This window comes from Zootoca vivipara, chromosome 10 (assembly GCF_963506605.1).
Source record: "Zootoca vivipara chromosome 10, rZooViv1.1, whole genome shotgun sequence".
In the NCBI taxonomy this organism is placed as follows: domain Eukaryota; kingdom Metazoa; phylum Chordata; class Lepidosauria; order Squamata; family Lacertidae; genus Zootoca; species Zootoca vivipara.
Genome location: NC_083285.1, coordinates 6,164,415 through 6,186,051, shown reverse-complemented (window position 1 = coordinate 6,186,051; position 21,637 = coordinate 6,164,415). Strand labels below are relative to the sequence as shown.

Below are 21,637 nucleotides of genomic sequence, written 5' to 3'. Positions count from 1 at the left end.
TAACTCCATAAATTTGTCTCATCTTCTTTTAAAGCCATCCAAGTTGGGGGCTGTCACTATATCTTTGGGGAAGGAGGGATAAATATTAAATGGGGGGGGGATATGTCTTATATATTGGCAGGGCACTGTGAACATGCACAGTGTGGTGTGTCTGTTTCAGGTGTGCTGAACACCCACAACCGTGACCAAATAGTCAGACATGTACAGTTCCTATTATTCCTGTTTCCTTACATTCCAGTCCAGAGCTTGAGCCACACACATCAGCTCAGCAGCTTCCCCATACACTTCAGTGGTACACATGTGGACCCACCCTTTAAAATAATTGGGAAGATCTTATGGATGTGTGAACTGTGTGTATGCACCAGAACTTACTCAGCAGCGGCCATTACTGGAACGGGGGGCTGTTCTTTATTCTGAGTTGTACAAATTTAGGACAAAGCATCTTGACATTTCCAGCAAGAATCTCTTGTTCTGACATTGGTTCCATATAATGTGGCATTATATGGTGTGTCATGCTTTAAACTGTTATGGTTCCTGCAACCCCAGAGACCAAACTCCTACCTTAGATTTTGCTTGCACCTTTATAAATTGGAACAAGTAACATTTACATACAGCTGATTTAACTTAGACCAAAAGAGGGTTTGATAATGTATGTCAACTAACTGCAGGCAATTACTTCAGATTCTGTATATAAAATGGAAATTAGGCTTAAAGAAAATCCCTAAAGTAGATTAACCAATTTGCTTATAAGTAATGAAGATATTTAAGCCTGGAAATTAACTAGGGGCCCCAAACATCATTATGCTTCAGTTTGGAATCACAGTTCATTACAATTCTGTTAATGTTAAGAGTGCTGTAACTGATCTGTTAGTTATATGACTAGGTTTCCCCCACTTTTAGTTCAGCCAGCCATTATTATGATGGAGTTGTATTAACCGGAACAGCCACCATCTATGTATAAGTCATAGAGCAACATGCTGATAAAAACAAAATAATATAAAAATGACATATACCTTTTTTTTAAAAAAGAAATCAATGCATAATAATAATTTGTACACATAAGTTGTCTGTAGTACATTTTAGGGCTTCAGACACAAAATTTTAACTGATCTGTTACATGTATGACTAGGGATTGTAATGTTTTCTTTGTATGTTCAGCAGTTAAAAGTGCAAAACTATGCATGTCTCACAAAGGTCAGAGCAATTCTAACTCTTCCTCAGGAGTCACTTGGCCACTGCCACAGCCCAAGCCCTCCTGGTCTTATTTCAATGCCTTGCTCTGGCTCCAAAACAGCCTGTGCCTTGGGCAAGTGTAACAGAGGCTAATGCAGTGGCAGAGCCCCTCACCGCCCCCCCCCCCACCAGCAGGGCTCATCAGAAAGAGACCTGCTGAATCCTAAACCACCCATGCCCAGCAACACTGGATTGCTCCTAAATTCTTTTGAGTTTAATAAGATTTACTCCCAGGTAAGTTATACTATTATATTACCGTATTGTAAACCACTGAGCCTAGGGCTTGCTGATCAGAAGGTCAGCGGTTTGAATTCCTGCGACGGGGTGAGCTCCCGTTGCTTGGTCCCAGCTCCTGCCAACCTAGCAGTTCGAAAGCACGTCAAAGTGCAAGTAGATAAATAGGGACTGCTACAGCGGGAAGGTAAACGACATTTCCATGTGCTGCTCTGGTTTGCCAGACGTGGCTTTGTCATGCTGACCACATGACCCGGAAGCTATACGCCGGCTCCCTCGGCCAATAATGCGAGATGAGCGCGCAACCCCAGAGTCGGTCACGACTGGACCTATTGGTCAGGGGTCCCTTTACATAAGCATATACAACTGAAACCAAGGTGTTAGAATCAAGATTAGATAATACGTCTAAAGCTGAAAAGTTGGATTGGGCTGGCTAGCACATCGATGTTCATCCCTTTGTGATTGCAACAGCAAACGATGCATGTGCGAATGAGCCATCACAGACTAAACATAGAAAGTTTTGCTACAGTGACACTTAACGCAAGAGAGTCAGTTCATGCATTCAGCTGCTAATCGTCAAGTGTTAAGGAATCAAGTGATGAAGAATTAAAAGGTGTGCATAAATGTGTGAGCAAACTCATTTAAGTAAAATTTAGAAGATGGAGGCAATTTGTAAATTTGCTGTCTCGCTCTTTTTGCTCACCGTGACTGATCTTTTCAGACTCCTCCACTTATGCTATCTCGGTAATCCTCACAATAGCCATGTGAGATAGGCCAGTACTATGAACTTCAAATGGCAGGGCTGAAACTGTGGTCATAAGTGACTTGCCTAAGCCAACCTTGGGAGCTTGTGACTGAGCGGAAATTTGAGCCAGGAATGTGTGCTAACAGTGTACACTCTTAACCATGATCTAAATGTGCATTCCTTTAAAAGCAATATGGTGCTAATCATAGGCTACAGACCATACAGTGGTACCTTGGTTTACGAACTTAATCCGTTCTGGAAGTCCGTTCTTAAACCAAAGCGTTCTTAAACCAAGGCGTGCTTTCCCATAGCAGCAGGGGACTCAATTTACAAATGGAACAAACTCAACAGGAAGCGGAACATGGCAAAGTTCACAAACCAAAACACCTACTTCCAGGTTTGCAGCGTTCTTAATCCAAGTTGTTCATAAACTAAGCTGTTCTTAAACCAAGGTATTAATGTGCACTCCAAACTCCTACACAAAACATGAAATGTTTGATATTATAATGTTGGTCTGTTGTCAGTGAGTTTGATGATACCATTGTCATAACAATTCAAATCGTTTTAACTTTTTTAGCTATTGAACTAGAGTATTCTGTTGATCTTGGTTTGACATGGCACCCAGTAATGAGAGACTGCCTTCCAACCAACGTTGAATGCAGTACATACCATCTCCAGAGGATTTTGGTATCAGATACATTCAATAAATGGACAAGGATTGTTTTGCCACTTCCTCCTTACACCAGGTAAATTGCCTTTGGCATAGCCTTAAAATATGTGACCTTACAGGTTTTGTATTGTATTTTTAATGCATTTCTGTGGTAGCCACATGCAAATAAAAATGAGGGCATTGCTATTGTTCAGTATCAATCTCCTTATCTCATTAGTGTGAACTTGATCAAGCCAACTCTGAAATCTCTCAGCTCACTTGAACTGAAACCAGTTGCCCCACGATAAATGAGAGACCTGAGAAATTTGATGTGGCCAGTTGTTGTTCATTTGAAACAAAAGTTTTCTGTCCACCTGTACAGAGTGCACTGTGGAAACCCCTACGTTGAGAGATGTTGGTTAATATCAAAATATGATAAAATGTGGCCTACATTTTTAAATATAGCATTATCAAACCTTTTCTCTTTACCTCCAGGATTCCTTCCCCCAGCAAATGCTTCTCTGCCACCCCAGTAACTTCTTAGGTGTGGGATAGCAATGCAGTAAATAAATAAAAAGACTGAAATCTGTTTAATAGTTGTATCTTTCACTCAGAAAGCTTAGCTTGAAGTTTAATGCTGCCATCTACTGATCAGTTTTTTCAAGCATGCATTCAACTGGTTGGTAAATGGAGTTTTCTAAATATGAAGCTGGCTAACAGCTCGTCCACACCCCCACTAGCTGCATCGCCTTCCCCCCAGGAAAACCTGTGGCTTCCCACTGAATTGGAACTATCAGAAATCTGGTTTTTCATGGATTGCTGTTTGTCCCGATTCAATGGTAAAGAGTGAGGTATTCCATGGGAAAGCTGTGGGGCAGAACCACTCAGACCCCTATCTAGAAAACACGGGGCAAGAAGGCATGAGGTGGAATTGTAATCAAAAGCTATTGGGAAATGATTTATAATGAAATTTAAAAAAATGTTTAAAACAACCTTTGTTAAAAGACCAGAAGCTTTTTTGCTAGGCATTATAGGCCAAGACTTGCCAAAAGAGTAGAAGGAACTATTTATGTATGCTACAACAGCAGCTAGGATATTACTAGCCCCAAAATGGAAAGAAGACAAGACACCAACGAAAGAAGAATGGCAAGCAAAAATGATGGAATACACTGAAATGGCAATGCTCACTGGAAAACTTAGAGACAATGACAATAGAGACTTTAAAAAGGACTGGGAACTGTATATGGTGTATTTACAGAAACACTGTAAAGAAGTAGATTCACTAGCAGGGTTTCAGTAAACACTTACAACTGAGAAAACAAGTATAAAAGTTAAGATGTAATAATTGGAAATATAACAAAGTATAAGAGGTAATTTGAAAAAGAGACGGTATAAAAATGATATTAATGTAATAATAATTAGCTAAAAGAATGCAAAATCAAGGCAGAATAAAATAGGCAGGAGAAGCAAATATCTAAAGAAGCAGAAGTCAAGGGAAGTCGAGGGAGGGAGGCTGGGGGGAGTTTGGGACTTACATACTCTTTTGGTGACAATGATGATTGTGTTGAATACAAAATTGTAAAACCTAATAAAAAATATTATATAAAAAAATAGAAAGCACGGGGCACGCGGAAGTGTGGATGAGCAATAACTCTCTTCCTTTGGCTCTAGAAGCATTTGTTTCATATCTCTCCGCCTTCCTCCAAGGTCCCAGGCAACCCGTTTCCGCTGGCACCAGCCGGCTCCATTTGACAAGCAGCAAACATGGGCCATAGACAACGTCTACATAGGTGATGGCTGTATAGACATGTGCAGTGGACATGGGAGGTGCACTCAGGGGAATTGCATGTAAGTATGGCACTGTCAGGGACTGGGCAGCAGAGGAGGAGGAGTGGTGGAGACCGCCTCCCCAAGAGGACGGCAGTATAGATTTACAACAGGGGTTTGTGGTAGGTTACAGCTCAGAGGCAGATAGGGGGTGGGGTGGGAAATAATTCAAGAGCCAGAGCAGCAGCTGCCTGGCCACTAGAAAGCATTCCAGACCCACCATCTCCCAGAATCCAGTGAGCCTTAAAAGTAGGAGAGCAAAGAGCTCAAAGGCAGATGGCACTTAGCGGCACCCGTAGAGGAGGTGATGATGATGATGACAAATGAGGAAGTGGGAGAGATGGGGGGGTGGAGATTCATTATCCAAGAGGCTGGGTTCTATAGCCTCTCTCTGTAAATACTGAAATTAAAAAGGACTGAAATTAAAAAGAAACTTTTCCTTCTCTTTATACTTTCCTGGGCAACCAGCCGGGAGCCGCTGACAGCATCCTGACAGGCGCTCTCTTCAGAGAGACGGTGCCAGGGTTGCCAGACTATAAGACATAAGGAGGAGTGGCCTGGTAACTCATGCATTAGAGTAAGGAGCCTGGTGGGAAGGGGCAAAGCCTAAGGGCCCCTGAGAAGGGCAGAAGATGATACTCCTAATGCTGCAGAGCTGGATCAAAATCATTCTGAAGAAATCATTGAATGCAGAGTGCCTTACCAGCTAAATTCTTCTCTTTTTTGCTATCACTTACAGGTGTGATGAAAACTGGGGTGGACTGTACTGTGATGAGCCAGAGATACCTCTTCCCACTCAGCTTAAAGACAACTTCAACCGTGCCCCTGCCAATCAGAACTGGCTAACTGTAAATGGTGGGAAACTGAGCACTGTCTGTGGAGCTGTGGCTTCTGGAATGGCACTTCATTTTAGCGGGGTTGGTACCTGCCGTACTGAGCTTTTTTTTATATTTCTGAAAGCAGAACCTTGGAGTTACAAACAACTTGGAAATAGAGGGGTGGGATTTCGTGTAGTGCTAAGTATTATATGCACATAGAAGTGAGGTCTAGTCATGCAACCAAGCTTTTCTCCCTCTCCTCCCACTGGATGCTCTGTGCATCTCCTAAACCTGTTCTTGGAGTTTCCCCCAAATCCTCTGAGCATATTTAGGTGGCATGGAGGGAGGGGAACCCTGTTGGGTGAACAGACCTGTTCTAAACTAGTATCACTAGTCCAAACAAGCAAGCATTTTATTTGTAACAATTTTTTTATGCATGTTGCTAAGTGAAGGCCTCAAAGTAGAATTTTGAAATCATGCAAGCTCACAAAATTGAAACTACCGGCAGCTCTTTTCACTACAAAGCTAAATAGGCATTTTTGCAGACTTGTTCCTATGTGCCATGCAAAAAAAAAATCTTTTGGAAATATATCTTACACAAACCTATTCCCATCTTTAACATCTTTACTACTGTATTTACTGAGTTCCAGACAAACCATTTTAGAAGTACAACCATTTGTGATTCAAATAATTATTTTAGATGTATCACTATCTGTGTTTATATATTTCTAACTGACAGCTATTGCCATTTTACCGTGTTTCTCATATTATAAGACATGTCTTATATTTATTTTTTCTTCAAAAAAACACACCATGGCTTATTTTCAAGGGATGTCTTATTTTTATTACGGTACATGGGTAGTGCAGTAGCTCCCCCCGCTATCGCGTTTTGCGTGTCCTGTTGCGAGTGTGTGTCCTCTCGCTCCCACACCAGGCAGTGAGCTGGGGAGCGGAAGTGGTTTTGCTGAGTTGATTGAGTCAGGTAGGCAGGCAAGGGAGTCTATTTCGGATTGCCTGAGGAAACGTTTGCTGCTCTCCCCCCCCCCCCATGCCTGCGCCTCAGCCGGGCACGCATCCTCAGCCTGCTTTGCGCGGCTGGGGCAAGATGCGCGTCAGCATGCAACCCCTCAGATTCCTTCCGCCCCTCCCTCACCGCCAACCGACCCCCACCCCATTTCCCCGCCTGAGGTAAAAAGTCCATACCGTAGTTAGAGCCGGTGACTGGCTGCCCAGCTATCGTATGTGAAGGCCAAGGGAGGAGGAGGGGTGGGTGGGAAACCTCTCCTGGCCATTTCCACACCTCCCTCGTTCGTTCGCGCGCCTGCCTGTCTGCGAGCGGGGCTTGGCGCGGCGCGCACAAAGGCTGCATCCGGGTCCCGGGGCTTGGCGCGGCGTGCGCAAAGGCTGCATCCGGGTCCCGGGGCTTGGTGCGGCGCACGCAAAGGCTGCATCCGGGTCCCGGGGCTTCGCGCGGCGCGCACAAAGGCTGCATCCGGGTCCCGGGGCTTCGCGCGGCGCGCACAAAGGCTGCATCCAGGTCCCGGGGCTTCACACGGCGCGCACAAAGGCTGCAACCGGGTCCCGGGGCTTCGCGCGCCGCGCACAAAGGCTGCAACCGGGTCCCAGGGGTTAACGCAGCAGCAGCAGCCGGTTCTGAGCAGCCCCCTTCCTTTTCCTCTTCTTTGCCACAGACCTGCGGTATGGCTTATTTTCGAGGTATGCCTTATATTTTGCCACCTCAGAAAAATCCTGCCATGCCTTATTTTGTAGGGGTGTTTTATAATGTGAGAAACACGGTACACTTAAAGGGTTATTTGATTATGTGATTTAGGATTCAGAGAGAGCAAAAGACATGTTTATGGGAGGAGAGAACTCTGTAGTGGGTATTGGGTTCTTGTTTTCAGTGCAGTAGTTTTTAATGCTGAAGAGACAACCCACTTTTCTGTGTAATTTCTGCTACATAAATGCCCACCCACCTCCTCTATTTGGGAATGTGATGTTTTTGGATTCTAGGCCTGCTCCTTGAAAACTCTTGGTTTTGTTTTGTGTTGGGGTTTTTTTAAAAAAAAGAAGTAGTTTTGGGTTGTTATTATTTTGAAGTGGGAAATAAATCATATAGTTGTTATTGTTGTCATTATTTCCTTTGCAGCCATAATGGTTTCTTTTTCTCTTTCAAGGCTTGCAGCCGCTTGCTAGTTACAGTGGATCTAAACTTAACTAATGCAGAATTCATCCAGTTCTATTTCATGTACGGATGTCTGATAACTCCCAACAGTCGTAACCAAGGAGTTCTCCTGGAGTACTCTGTGAATGGTGGGATCACCTGGACTCTCTTAATGGACATTTTTTATGACCAGTTCAGCAAGCCTGGGTAATAAGTATATTCCTGTTGCTCATGCAAAACCTGTTCTGATTCTAAATGCAGGCAAATTTGTTTCATTTTGTTAGTTGCATTTTGGGTCATTGCGTTCATCAGCAGAGCGTGCGTAAGCCTGTTCCACCCCAGTTCCAGCCAAATTCCACCTTCTTCTGGGTCTAAAAGCAGTGTGTGTGTCGACGGTCGCAAGTGTCTTGGTCACACGCAAAATGGTCATACCCTGTAGTGTTGTCCTCCTCTCTTGGAAGCTCTGAGAGCGTCTTTGTTTCAGTAGGATGGATGACAGTTAGAGGGACCCAGAAATTAAGCATATGTAGAAGGCTTTATAGTGTATTACCAGCAGATTAAACGAGAGAGAGTGTCTGGCAGCAAAGGCAGATTTTTTTTGGGGGGGGTGGTGTGTGCTACGAGTTAACCTGCACCAGGCACCAAACCGGGAGGGTGCGTAACAATGACGAACAATGGAAGGCAAGAGGCCGAATTTGTGTGTTGCACAGGGCACTGTTGAAATTTTAGAGCCCCAAGTCTGCCACTGCTGGCAACTTCCCATTGCCCTCTTCCTACTGTTTTTTAATTCTCATAAAGATTGTTGTTTAAGGTCATTCCCTTATTTTCACTGTCAACTTCATGTGCTTGTGGATAAACAAACTCTGCTTTATTGCATTTTGGTGCTTTGTGGACCATTTATGACTGTTGGCAAGGTATGTGTGGATGCTTAAGGATTCTTAGTGCAGACTTTATGGTGAGGTGGAGCTGACTGAACATTCCTCTCTGTACATTGTGGTAGAGAAAGACTAGGGGGTTGCCATAACCTATGGCTGCTTTCACAAATCTGGCGCCCTCAATATGTTCTGAGAATGAAGCTCCCATCAGCCAGCACAGTCATGAGAGCTGATGACAGTTGCAGTCCAAAACATGTGGAGGGCATCAGGTTTGCAAAGGCGCTGCAGAAAAGGTGATGATGATAATAATAATAATAATAATAATAATAATAATAATAATAATAATAATAATAATAATTTTATTTATACCCTGCCGTCCCCAGCGAGAGCCGGGCTCAGAGTGGCTGACATCAACAAGATCACAACAAAACGTACAAGAAAGAAAAACAATCGATTAAATGCGGATTAAAATACAATCCAGATTTTTTTAAAAAAAAAATTAACTACTCATCACTCTTATTCATCTCAGTGGGACATGCTGTCATCGTGCATAACTGCATATCTGGTTTTCATGTCACTTGCAACCAACTGATTGGTTGAAACATTCCTTTCCCTTTGTGATAGCAAAACAAAGGATTTATTATAACTGATAAAAAAAACTCATTGTCATGTAAATTTGAATATTAATAACTATATAACTACATTTACATAAGAAAGCACTATGCATAAGGATGTAGAGTTCCTGTATTTCAAAGGGTGTCAGTGGGGTGCAGGGGGGGAAGTTTAGATGGATCCCCAGTCCTGCGATAAATGCTAACCCAGGATTTAAATCTTCATTATTGTCAGAGGTTCTTGCGACTACTCTAGAGTAACGACGCTCCGCATGCTTGTCTTTAAACAGTTTTTATTAGTGCAGGCTATTTACAGTGAGCTGAATATGTACAACATGTCTGCTCAGTCCGATGCAGAATCTGGCACTGCCCCCCCCCACGTGACCTTCTCCAACATAATAGCCTCGGGACAGTGAATCTCCTCCCTCTCTTTCTCCTGCGTAATTCCAGAACCGGAGGAAGGGGTCTACGCTCCAGGCTTTCACTTTCTCCCTTCTCCCCCTCCCTTTCCTCACTCCTGTGTGGCCGGGGCTCTCTCATGTTGCTGGAGCCCTGGCCCTCTCTCTCCATTCCCTCACTAGCCTCCTCAGAGCCCTCACTCCCATCACTGCTTGGGGAGGAGCTACTTCTGATGCAAGGGGGCAGTTCTCTGTACTTTCCCACCCTTACAATTATGGTAAATCCAACAAGTAAAATGTTGTAATGTTTATCCTAAGCATTGACCTTATAGGTAATCATCTGTAGACCTGTGTGTTGTTGTTTAGTCGTTTAGTCGTGTCCGACTCTTCGTGACCCCATGGACCATAGCACGCCAGGCACTCCTGTCTTGCACTGCCTCCCGCAGTTTGGTCAAACTCATGTTCGTAGCTTCGAGAACACTGTCCAACCATCTCGTCCTCTGTCGTCCCCTTCTCCTAGTGCCCTCAATCTTTCCCAACATCAGGGTCTTTTCCAAGGATTCTTCTCTTCTCATGAGGTGGCCAAAGTATTGGAGCCTCAGCTTCACGATCTGTCCTTCCAGGGAGCACTCAGGGCTGATTTCCTTAAGAATGGATAGGTTTGATCTTCTAGCAGTCCATGGGACTCTCAAGAGTCTCCTCCTGTGACCTGTGTAGAGTCATTTAACTGTACTTCTGATCTGTGGGTAATTTTCAAGTTTTCAGTGTAAATTTTCACGTGCTCTCTCTTTCTGCTTTTTAGCTTTGTGAACATTCTCCTTCCTCCTGGTGCCCAAGAGGTGGGGACCCGTTTTCGCTGGTGGCAGCCCAAGCATGATGGTCTGGATCAGAGTGACTGGGCTATTGACAATGTGCTGATATCAGGGTCAGCTGATCAGAGGACTGTGATGCTGGACACGTTTAGCAGTGCGCCACTGCCACAGCACGAACGCTCTCCCGCAGACGCAGGACCCACCGGCAGGATTGCTTTCGATATGTTTATGGAAGACAGAACAACAGGTAGGAGGAGTTCATCTGGACAAAAACCAGTGTCGTCCATGTTATTATTATTTTCTTCTCTGTGACAAGCATGGATTTACCCTGAGAAGCATTTCGCAACATGGCAATCCAATAGTAGGAAAAGCCTCAGCTGTTGAATTTCTTCCACCCATGCAGTGGTTAAAAAGAAAGAGGAGTGCTGCCAAAAAAAATGGTAACCGTAGAACAAGGCATAGGTAAAGCCTGGCTCTATTGCAATACTTTTTAAAAAATGTATGAGAATAGTGTTACTGCATTAGAATGAAACAATCCATTATTCTATTATATCCCAATAATGATTTGATAATCCAGTAACTGTCTTCAGTACTTAACACCGTCAGTATTTTTAATTATCAAATACTGCAGTTTTAAAACATTGGCATGAATATTATTTTCTTCAGTGAATGAGCACTGGCTCTTCCATGACGACTGTACAATTGAAAGATTCTGCGAGTCTCCTGATGGCGTCATGATGTGTGGTACCCATGATGGCAGAGAGGTTTATGCTATCACCCATGATTTAACTCCTACAGAGAACTGGATTATGCAGTTCAAGGTAAACACCGCTTTCTAAAGCCTTCAGAGATTTCCATTAACACCAGGGCTTTTTTCAGCTGGAACTCACCAGAACTGATGCTCCCCCCTAGGGGAAAAAGAAAGCCCCGATTAACACCCTTTTCACAATTTAAAATTATTCTGTTGTGCTAACACTTTCCATGTGTTTTTGTGTTTCTTGCTGGTAGTTGACAGATAGGTAAAGGTAAAGGGACCCCTGACTGTTAGGTCCAGTCTCGGACGACTCTGGGGCACTCATCTCGCTTTACTGGCCGAGGGAGGCAGTGTACAGCTTCCAGGTCATGTGGCCAGCATAGCTAAGCCGCTTCTGGCGAAACCAGAGCAGGGCCCGCCCCTCACCCAGGAACAAGCAAAGTGTGCGCCAAGCCAGTGAGTGAGCAAGCTGCAGTGAGGCTTTCTTTTAAAAAACTCGCTCCGGGGCTTGCTCGCGGCTTGCCGGCGCCTGGATTGTCTCCTCGCAGCTCCGTGAGCAGAGGATCCCGGGCAGCAGCATCCTCGTACGACGCTCGGCTTGGGCGGTTTGCGGCGGCTCCACTGCGTAGCGCGCATGTGCGGAGCCACTGCGTACGACGCATGCGTCATATGCGGCAATGCTCCACCCACAGGTGCACACCCACGGTGCCACCCCAGGTGCCGGAACGCCTTCATCCACCCCTGCCACCCACGTCCCATAGTTGACAGATGGTACTTCTTTATTGGACACTAAAATGCTCCTTATCTGGACCAGGGCCCCAGTCAGTTTCCTGTTAAAAATCTCTCCCTCACTTGACTACCCTTTGCCTCTGAATGTAGCACCTTCAACAGCAAACAGAAAGTGGGAGTGGTGATTTTTGGGAGGAAACTGGCATGATACCCCAATCCAGATTGAGAGTAGGTTCAGAATGAGAGCCCTGTAGCTGCTTTACCTTCAAAATAAAAGTGTCCAGTTTAAGGATGCCTCCCCCCAAAAAAACATTAATAGTGCAACATGTAGTTTTCCCCTCAGCCTCTATAGTTGTAAATTTCTTACAAAAATCAGGTCTTGTCTTCCACAAAGAAACTGATCTTTTACAGCTTACTTACCACTGAGCCTGGAAAATCTCACTTGCAGGTACAGCGATAGAGCTCAACACCAAGAACACTGTATCTTAAGCAGATAGTTGTATAATTAATGAGACTAGCATGAAAGGAAGCCTGATAACTTGATAAGACACTGACTGGATAAGTCAAACAAGGTTTCTCTTTTAGTCCTTTCATTGGCATGCAATAAAATTCTGGGCAATCCTTCGTGCACCTCTGATTTTCCCCAATCAGTCCAACAGATAATAATACTCTGTTATGAATTTACATGAAAACCTCACTATTATTTTTTCATGCTGTAAAAAAACGATATTTGAAACAAAAATGTGTGTCACTTTTTACATGTACTATATTAGATTTCTGTCGGCTGTAAAACCTCAGAGAAAATTGCCCAGAACCAAGTCCATGTGCAATATTCTACTGACTTTGGAGTGAGCTGGAGCTACCTAATACCTCAGTGCTTACCTGCTGACCCCAAATGTTCTGGGAGTGTTTCACAGCCATCTGTCTTCTTTCCAACAAAAGGATGGAAAAGAGTAACTTACCGTCTACCTGAAAGCCTAGTAGGAAAGTGAGTATAAATAATATCTGAGCTACTGATTTTATCAGAGTGGCCATATCGGTCTTCTAGACATATCCTCCCTTCTGTGAGAGTAGCAAATTACCACACAGAAGAAATACTGATCAAGCTAAGGCAGGCATCCCCAAACTTTGGCCCTCCAGATGTTTTGGACTACAATCCACATCATCCCTGACCACTGGTCCTGTTAGCTAGGGATCATGGGAGTTGTAGGCCAAAACATCTGGAGGGCCGCAGTTTGGGGATGCCTGAGCTAAGGGTTTGAAGGCTCTGTTGCAGCACGGTGATGCTGATGTTGCTAGTTCATTTGGAACGGAGACATCCATTACAAGGAACAATATAGTTAGTAGTTCCACAAGCAAGACTAGACAGTTTCCATTATTTTGGAAACTGGGGAGCTGATTTCAGAATTCATATGAATGAGAACCATATATCCCTCATTTACATAACCTGTTCAACTGTAATAACTTATCTTCAGTCTCCTATCTTTCCCTATAATTAAACTGTAAGACTGTCATCATGCTGCAGTGGCCATGTGAACTGCAGCATGATGACAGAACAGCTGGCAGGCAGCCATGCAACAGTTTGGCCCAGACAAGCTGCAGAGGAACAGCCAGGACAATCTGGGAGTTCAAAGGCTGAAGAGGTGGGAGCTGCTCTGCCCTGCCTGTTCCCCTGCAGCTTGCCTGGACCATGGTTTGGGCAATCTGTAAGGGGTGTACGCAGTTTGGCTGAGCAAACAAGTGGTGGCCAAGACCAGGGAGGTGACGTGGAGGATGTAACTAGGGGCAAACAAGCAGGCTGGAAAGTTGGATCGGCATGGAGTGGGCTTTGCAAGCCTTCTCACATTCCCCTTGTCACCTTTGCCATTTACAGGGAAGAAGGGTAATCACCCCTTTGTCTTGTCCCTGCAATGCAGGCTTCTTACTCTGGCTTCCCACAGCGATGGCATTAATGACCATGGGATGAGACCAGAGGAGATAAAGTTTTAGGTTTGGGCATTGTATTGAGGGGAGGAATGCAGTTTGGATGTTCTGTAGGAAGAAGGGGGAGCATGGCTTAGGCCAGTGCTTCTCAAGATACCTGATGTGGTGGACTGGCAACTTCTTCCCAGTGTGTACCATACTTGGTCCCTGAAACATCACACTGAACCTGGGCTGTGGTAGAGTCACCGTGGACTGGCAGCTGATGGCTCGTGGACTTACACCAGTCCATGGACAACCACTTTGTGTAGCACAGCTTTAGGTGGTCTGGAGGGGGAGGGGAGCACAGATTGGGTGATCTGTAAGGAGATGGTGTTTGGGTGGTCCATAAGAGGAAGGGGGTTGGGCAAGATGTGAGGGGTTGTGTGATTGTATGAAGTATAAAGGGGATGTGCGATTTGAGGGAGTGGGGAATAGGCCAGGTTGGCAAGTAATTGAAGCAGGGACACACACTCAACTGCATACAAAATTATCTCGTATCGTCTGTTGAGAGATATGTCCTATGGCCTTCAAGTTTATGTATGCATATTATTTGTGTTGTGATTTTTTTGCTTATTTTCTCTATCTCTGTTTATGTGTTAACTCAGCCCAGTACGGTTTAGATTTTATCAGAAGTACTCTGATATGCAGTGGGCCATTGACAATTTCTATCTTGGACCTGGTTGTGTTGACAACTGCAGAGGCCATGGAGACTGTCTGAAAGGACAATGTGTCTGTGATCCAGGTTTCTCTGGTCCAAACTGCTACTTAACTCAGACTTTGAAGGTAATCTAAATATCTTTTGGAGCAGAGTGTACTGAATATGCACAATAGAAAGTATTTTTAAAAATTAAATACACATCTGTGCTAGAATTAATCTACCAATAAACATTTAAAAAATGCAAAAGCTTTATTTATTTTTTGTCCTATTAAAACAAACATGAATCTTGTGTTCCAACAAAATATACTTTACATGTAAAATTACTCTTGGCATACTATAGGAGTGGGGAAAAAACATATTTTTAAAAGCTAAATGTCTATTCTTTTTACAACTAAAATTCGAGTTGGTGACTGGCTTCTCAAATATTAAAATCCTTTAACAGACTTTCCTGAAGGAGCGCTTTGACAATGAAGAAATTAGACCGGATTTATGGATGTCTTTGGAAGGAGGCACTGCTTGTATGGAATGTGGGATTCTAGCAGAAGACACAGCTCTGTATTTTGGAGGCACTACAGTGAGACAGGCTGTCACTCAAGACTTGGATTTGCGAGGCGCAAAGTATGTCAGGTTACTTAATAGAGTTGAACATAGCTAATATATTTTAATGAAAGTTTAAATAATGACAGAGCGGCAGACTGAGTGGCTGTGGGAACAGACAAAGGTATATGAGCCTTTTACCCTTAAACCACCCACTCAGTCAGCTCAGGAAGGAAGGCAGAACTTGGAAGAATAAGTGGGAGAATCAATTCACTGGCCTTCATAAAAAGAGCCATTAAATTATTATCACCCACAGTTTCACAAGCACAAAGCATGATTCACATTCTTAAATATCTATATAGTCAGCAGCTGCAATCCTGCATACATTTTTAGTCACCTCACTTGAAATCGGTAGGTTTGGTATGTCACCAGTATGAAGGATTTAAGTCTACAAAATGTAATATGCAAGAAAAGGCAGGGGAGATAAGAAGTGCTTTGAAAGCTCCAGTGTAATTAGCTGTACAGGTGGTCACTTTATAACAATGAACACTAGCTGTCACTCTGGTGTCACAGATGGAAAGGACAAAAGAAGTCTTGGTGGGGATGGTGGGAAAATAATTGCCCCTGATTTGTTGGGACCCACTAGTTGGTCATGGCCTGATCCAAGGTGAGTTGCAACAGGAGCACTTGTTGTTGTTTAGGCGTGTCCGACTCTTTGTGACCCCATGGACCAGAGCAGGCCAGGCACTCCTGTCTTCCACTGCCTCCCGCAGTTTGGTCTTGGTGAAACAGGAGCACTACCACTATGCAAATATATGGTTATAGGATTAAGGATTAAGAAGTGGATCCTCAAATCCTTGCTTGATTTACAAGTGGGTCCTGGGTCAGAATAGGTGGAAGATACCTCTTGTAAACTGCAATTACTTTGGCTGCTGTTTTGAGTGGTACAGAAACTGCTGTTCACTAAAGCAGCTAGACTGAGCTTGCATATGAGGTACTAAAATGGGCTAAAGACAGGGCTTTTCTTCAGCCAGAACTCACCAGAACTCAGTTCCGGCACCTCTCAGGTGAGCACCATTGCCATTATAAGAGATCAAGGGAGTTGTTCATGGTGAGTTTCAGGACATCTTTTTCTAGAAAAATAACACTGGCGAAAGAGTACCCTGTAGTGTTTCTCCTAACACCGTTTCAAGGACTGTTTGGAATTAATAGGTCTAAGTTAGTTGTGTCTGTTAATTTTAGACTGTTTTCTCAGAGTAGAAATAACACTGAAAACAAACCCCAAGTTTCCTTTATCCATTGAGATATTTCTGTGCCTAAGAGCTGCCAGAAGGAAAGGGGGAAGGGAAGATTTATAGTGAAGTTTCTTTGAACATGCAGAAGATTGAGGCATATGGTCGGGGCACAAGGTTGTCAAGTTTATTTGTTTATTTATTTGTTTATTTTTTATTTTTAGGAGCTTGTGCTCCTCCCCAGAGTCTCTGTAAGTTAAATCCATACCTGCCAAGTTCCGGCCTGAGAAATAAGGGACTGGACCGGAAGTAGCATACCGGAAGTAGTGCGGCGGCCATTTTGGAACTGGGCGGAGCATGCTCAGAAGCGACTTTTGATGCTGCTGTGCCCAGTTCCAAAAAGGCCGCCGCATCAGAAGTCGCGCTGCAGCCATTTTGGAACTGGGCAGACCAGCATCAAAAGTCGCTTCTGAGCATGCTCCGCCCAGTTCCAAAATGGCCGTCGCGCTGGGGACAGCTGGAAAAACGGGAGTTTCCCGGGGAAAACGGGAGACTTGGCAGCTATGGTTAAATCTTCAGCTGGGGTAATGAATGAATCTTGTTTGAATGGCACATGCTTGTAAATGTGTGTGCACACAGGAAGCTGCCATGCATTGCACAGCTATCCATTTTACATGTTTGGGGAGTATTTTGAACTGTCCATAACATATATGACAGTTACGTTACAAGAATTACAAATTCTTGTAATTTTAGGTTGTATCACATTCGTTTTCCAGGAGCTAAAAGTGGCATCCATAAGTCCCACTCCTTTTACATTTTTACCCTCATAATATCCCTGTCTGGATCTAGACATGTCAAAGAAGTAATTCAGTTCTTTGCAAACTCATACAGGGGAATCTGGTAGGGAAAGATGGGACTCCACAGCGCCACCTGGTGTTACATTGTTATATCGCATACAAAACAGTTTTCCTTTATCAATCTAGCTGAGTCCCCTGTGAAGTAATTTAGGATGAGAGTCGGTGACTGCCCAAAGGTCATCCAGTGAAGAAGTAGGGACGTTTGCTGATCCACCTTAGGTGTTAAAATGTATTAGGCCAGCCATACAAGGGACAAGTGTTCACTAGTTGATTCCTACTGTATTTGGGGATCTGAGAGCTCCATTTATCAATATCGCAGGCCAGCGAACCCTCTTCTAATACAGATGTCATTTAACTAGGCAATAAAGACTCATTACAGTTTCAATTCTACATGTATTTTAGTGATTCAATGGTTCTTCCTTGTTTTGTATATGTTGTCTGTACTTGTTTCAGTTTCATTTATGTGGGGAAATGTCTCCTATTTCTTTGGAAACATACAATTATTATGATTACCCACCAATGTCTTTTCATTCAGGTTTTTACAATACTGGGGAAGAATTGGGAGTGAAAACAACATGACAACATGTCACAGACCAACATGTCGGAAGGAAGGAGTTCTGCTGGATTATTCAACAGATGGAGGCAAGTGTCTATTTTAATGATGTCTAATAAATATTTCTGCTTATATTTAAGCACCTTATAGTTACGGGGGTAAATAAAAAAAAAGAACATTGCCTGCAGACAGAGGTATGATTTGCAGCAGGGCAGAACCCTTGCTCTTGAAATTCAGTTACCTGAAAGTTATAGTTATCTAAAATCACTGGCTGCAAAAGCGAGCCCCTAATTCAGTATGCCTAGATGGTCTCTTTTCTGCCTTTTGTTCTGGTAACACAGACGCACAGGCACTAAAATGTGGTGTGGGAGGAGGGATAACAGTAAATCTTAAATCTGGGGTATATGTCTATATAATCCAGTGAAAACAGGCACTCTAGTTTATTGTAACCCCTCTGATAATCCAGATATTTTGAATGTCTCCCATGCCATTTGAATAAATAAAATTGTATGGTGTTCAGAAATATATTTTCATACCCTCATTCTTGTCCTTGAACAATATTTCCCTGCATTTCAGAAGAAATTGGATGAACTATTCCACCTTTAACTACATGTCTTGTTGAAGACAATGGAACTGCTTATTCTTAAGAATTGCCCATTGTTGCACAAGAAATATTCTGTTGGAAACTCTTGTATAAATAAACAGGACCTAACTTCTTTAAACTTTCTTTATTTTTGTTATAAGGCAGCTGACATTTAATCTGACAGCTAGCCACCTGCTGCTCTCCTGATACCATGTACGTGTTAAGGGGAATGTAAGTTGAGTGATTGTGTGCATGGAGAATGTGCACATAACCCTTCTATGAAGAGGTGTGCACATTTCCAAGTCAACATACATAATCTCCATAACAACAGGCTTTGGGGGATGTTCATATATCAACTGAATGTATATTGACTGGGAAATGTGCACACCTCTTCATGGAAGGGTTATGTCAGGCATGGCCAAAGTTGTTTTGGGACTACAGTTCCCATCATCCCTGACCACTGATCCAGTTAGCTAGGGATGATGGGAGTTGTAGTCCCAAAACATATGGAGGGCCAAGTTTGACCATGCCTGGGTTATGTGCACATTCTCCACGAGTCCTGGTGAATGTGCACAGTAACCCGTTTTTATGCACATTAACCACTCAACTTACATTCCTCTTAATATCTTCACTGTCAGTGTAATATTTACACTGCACATGGTGAATCTCCTATACATTCCTAATCAACAAAACTCTTCCTCAGAAAATATTAGTAACAAAAAGTGATTTCTTCACAGTGCCAAAGAAGATTATGCAACCACTTAATCAAATGGACATTACACCAACAATTCTAATCAGTACACTTACAAAAATCTTTAGTATCAAAGTGCTAGTAGGGAAGTGTTTATCGTCTATTAACATATCCGTTTTTAGGTATCTATAGTTATGACTGGTTCAAAGCCACCCACTGAACTATGGTGGACCGCTTGAATCCAATCTCAACATGAGTTCTCAGATCTTGATTAGTTCTTGCTTTACCTTGAATCTTTGTCTTGTAGGAATATCCTGGACACTGCTCCATGAGATGGATTATCAGAAATACATCTCCATCAGACATGATTACATCCTGCTCCCAGAAGATGCTCTGACCAATACAACTCGTCTGCGTTGGTGGCAGCCATTTGTAATTAACAATGGAATGGTGGTTTCGGGCATGGATCGTGCTCAGTGGGCACTGGATAATGTACTAATTGGAGGAGCAGAGATCAATCCGAGTCAACTGGTAGATACATTTGATGATGGTAAGGGTCAAACAAGTCACCATTTTTTTCATCATTATGTTTGGTTGATTGACAGAGTTTCAAGTCCATATTTGAATTTTTGTTTAAAGAAGACACAGGGGACTTTTTAAATAAGTTTTTTCCACACACACAAAATTGCTCATAATCTCTATATATATAAATGTAAACTGGACATGTCCGTTAGTATCCACGTTTCACCAAAATCGCTTGACCGTTTGCTTTCAAATTTTGACACAATGCCGCATGCGAATATGAGAGTGACCCTGTACCATTTTCAAAGACAGATGTCACACCTGTGTCAGGTAAAAAAAAACCCAAACCCCCATGTTTCAAAACACACCACTCAGACGAAAATGCATGCTGGAAAAAGAACCAGGTTGCAAACCAGTGCCCTCTAGCGGTGGCTACACTGGTACTGCACCTATAAAACCTTCCCTCTCAACAGCACCTTGGATCCCATTTACATACTAGGTCGAAGCCTTTACAGACTAGGCCAAATGGAGGTACTGACTCGCCTGGGTGGGGGTGGGGGGGAGGAGGGGACGGGATAGGCCAGGACATGGTGGGACCAGTCACAGGGATAAGCTGGGGGTGGGGAAAGAGTGGGGGAGGATACATCATGGATCGACACAGGGTGGGGGGGAATCACACGGATGAGCCACAGCAACGCGTGGCCGGGCCAGCTAGTAAAATATATATTAATCTTGTAAAATAATGCTAAGAAAGCTTGCTAGATAAAGATATTATCACCATATTTTGAAATTGAATACTGTAGTTTTAACAAAATAGTTCAGAGCACCAAAGGTCAGCAAATGCTATGACTAAGAGGATGGGGGTAGGGATTGAGCTCCCCCACCCATGTGGGCCATTTTGTCAGGTGGACAGAGCTAGACACCTACCAATCAACTGGTTGACCCAACTTCAAAGGAAAGAACCTGGGGTGAAACTTAAGTTCTGAAAGCAGGGATTAGCTACACTAGGGAATTCTCAACCAGGGGCTGGGTAATGGAGCTGATCCCAGCAATCCCCACCTTGGGAAGGGATCAACTACACTATGGAGCTCCTGATTGGGAATTCCACAGTACAGCTGATCCCTGTGAGGTTTGGTGATTGGTGCTGACAGCAATCCTGAAGGTTGCTGGTCATTCTTTTTCAGCTGCATCTTTACTTGTCCCATCCCTGATGTCACATGTCAGGTGTGGGGCTGGTGGGCATGCTTTGGTGACAATGGCTTCATGACCCAAATCAGGACCTCTACCAGCCTACTTTGGCTGTGGGAAGGAAGTTCCCCACCACTAGCCTACATATTCATAGAGGGTTAAATATGGTGAATATGCCACCGCTCCTACTTTTTTCTAATGCCTTTGGAAAGGTCAGAGGCAGTGTAAGTTAATTACCCACTGCTTCTGGCCTCTTGAATTGCAAGCATAAAATGATAAATCTAATAAAATCCAGTGCACAGTCTGAATGTACATGAGGTCACCACCATGCTGAAGTTATGCGGGAGTGGGTCTGGTCAGTATTTTGATGGGTGACCATCTGGGAGCCCCCTGTACATCACCATGTTTTCCATTATGGAAAAAAAATACTGTACATGCACACCCCTTCTCAAAGAACTCTGGTGGGAGAAGGATGAAAATAACGCAAACAATATATGTCCTGTCTGTCTGTCTATCGCTTTTTGGAATATTCTATCATTCTATTATGAATACACACACACAAAAATACTTTTATCTATTTAGTACGTATTGGAACATTATGAAACTCCTCCTTGATTTTGTCTAATTGATGTTAATAGAAGGCATTTCCCATGAAGAAAACTGGAGTTTCTACCCAAATGCCGTCAGGACTGCAGGCTTCTGTGGCAACCCATCATTTCATCTCTACTGGCCAAATAAGAAAAAGGATCAGACGAACAATATCCTGTCCTCTCGGGAACTCATTATACAACCAGGATATATGATACAGTTTAAAGTAAGAAGCTTCTGTTCTTCCAAAGTAAAATGTTGAGTCCATAGACATCAGATTTGCCTGGAAATTCTGACAGGGTCAAGTGGGGTGCCTGGTTCGGATTTCTATCAAATATTTACTGCATATTGCTTATTAGAATTTATTGGAATCACATTAGGGTGTCTAACAATAACATTGATGCATAAATACTACTT

At 43.4% G+C, this 21,637-nt stretch overlaps 1 protein-coding gene across 2 annotated transcripts in view; it reads left to right on the top strand.

Moving 5' to 3' along the window:
* Positions 1-21,637, top strand: part of RELN (reelin) — a 307,444-nt gene that overhangs the window by 269,296 nt on the left and 16,511 nt on the right. For both annotated transcript variants that reach the window (XM_035127392.2, XM_035127390.2), the window contains 12 exons: positions 2,790-2,958; positions 4,569-4,709; positions 5,428-5,605; positions 7,684-7,877; positions 10,357-10,613; positions 11,033-11,187; positions 12,623-12,837; positions 14,417-14,594; positions 14,912-15,087; positions 17,631-17,737; positions 19,230-19,472; positions 21,271-21,446. In XM_035127392.2, the coding sequence (XP_034983283.2) occupies positions 2,790-2,958; positions 4,569-4,709; positions 5,428-5,605; positions 7,684-7,877; positions 10,357-10,613; positions 11,033-11,187; positions 12,623-12,837; positions 14,417-14,594; positions 14,912-15,087; positions 17,631-17,737; positions 19,230-19,472; positions 21,271-21,446 (2,189 nt within the window). The remainder of the gene's footprint in view (positions 1-2,789; positions 2,959-4,568; positions 4,710-5,427; positions 5,606-7,683; positions 7,878-10,356; positions 10,614-11,032; positions 11,188-12,622; positions 12,838-14,416; positions 14,595-14,911; positions 15,088-17,630; positions 17,738-19,229; positions 19,473-21,270; positions 21,447-21,637) is intronic.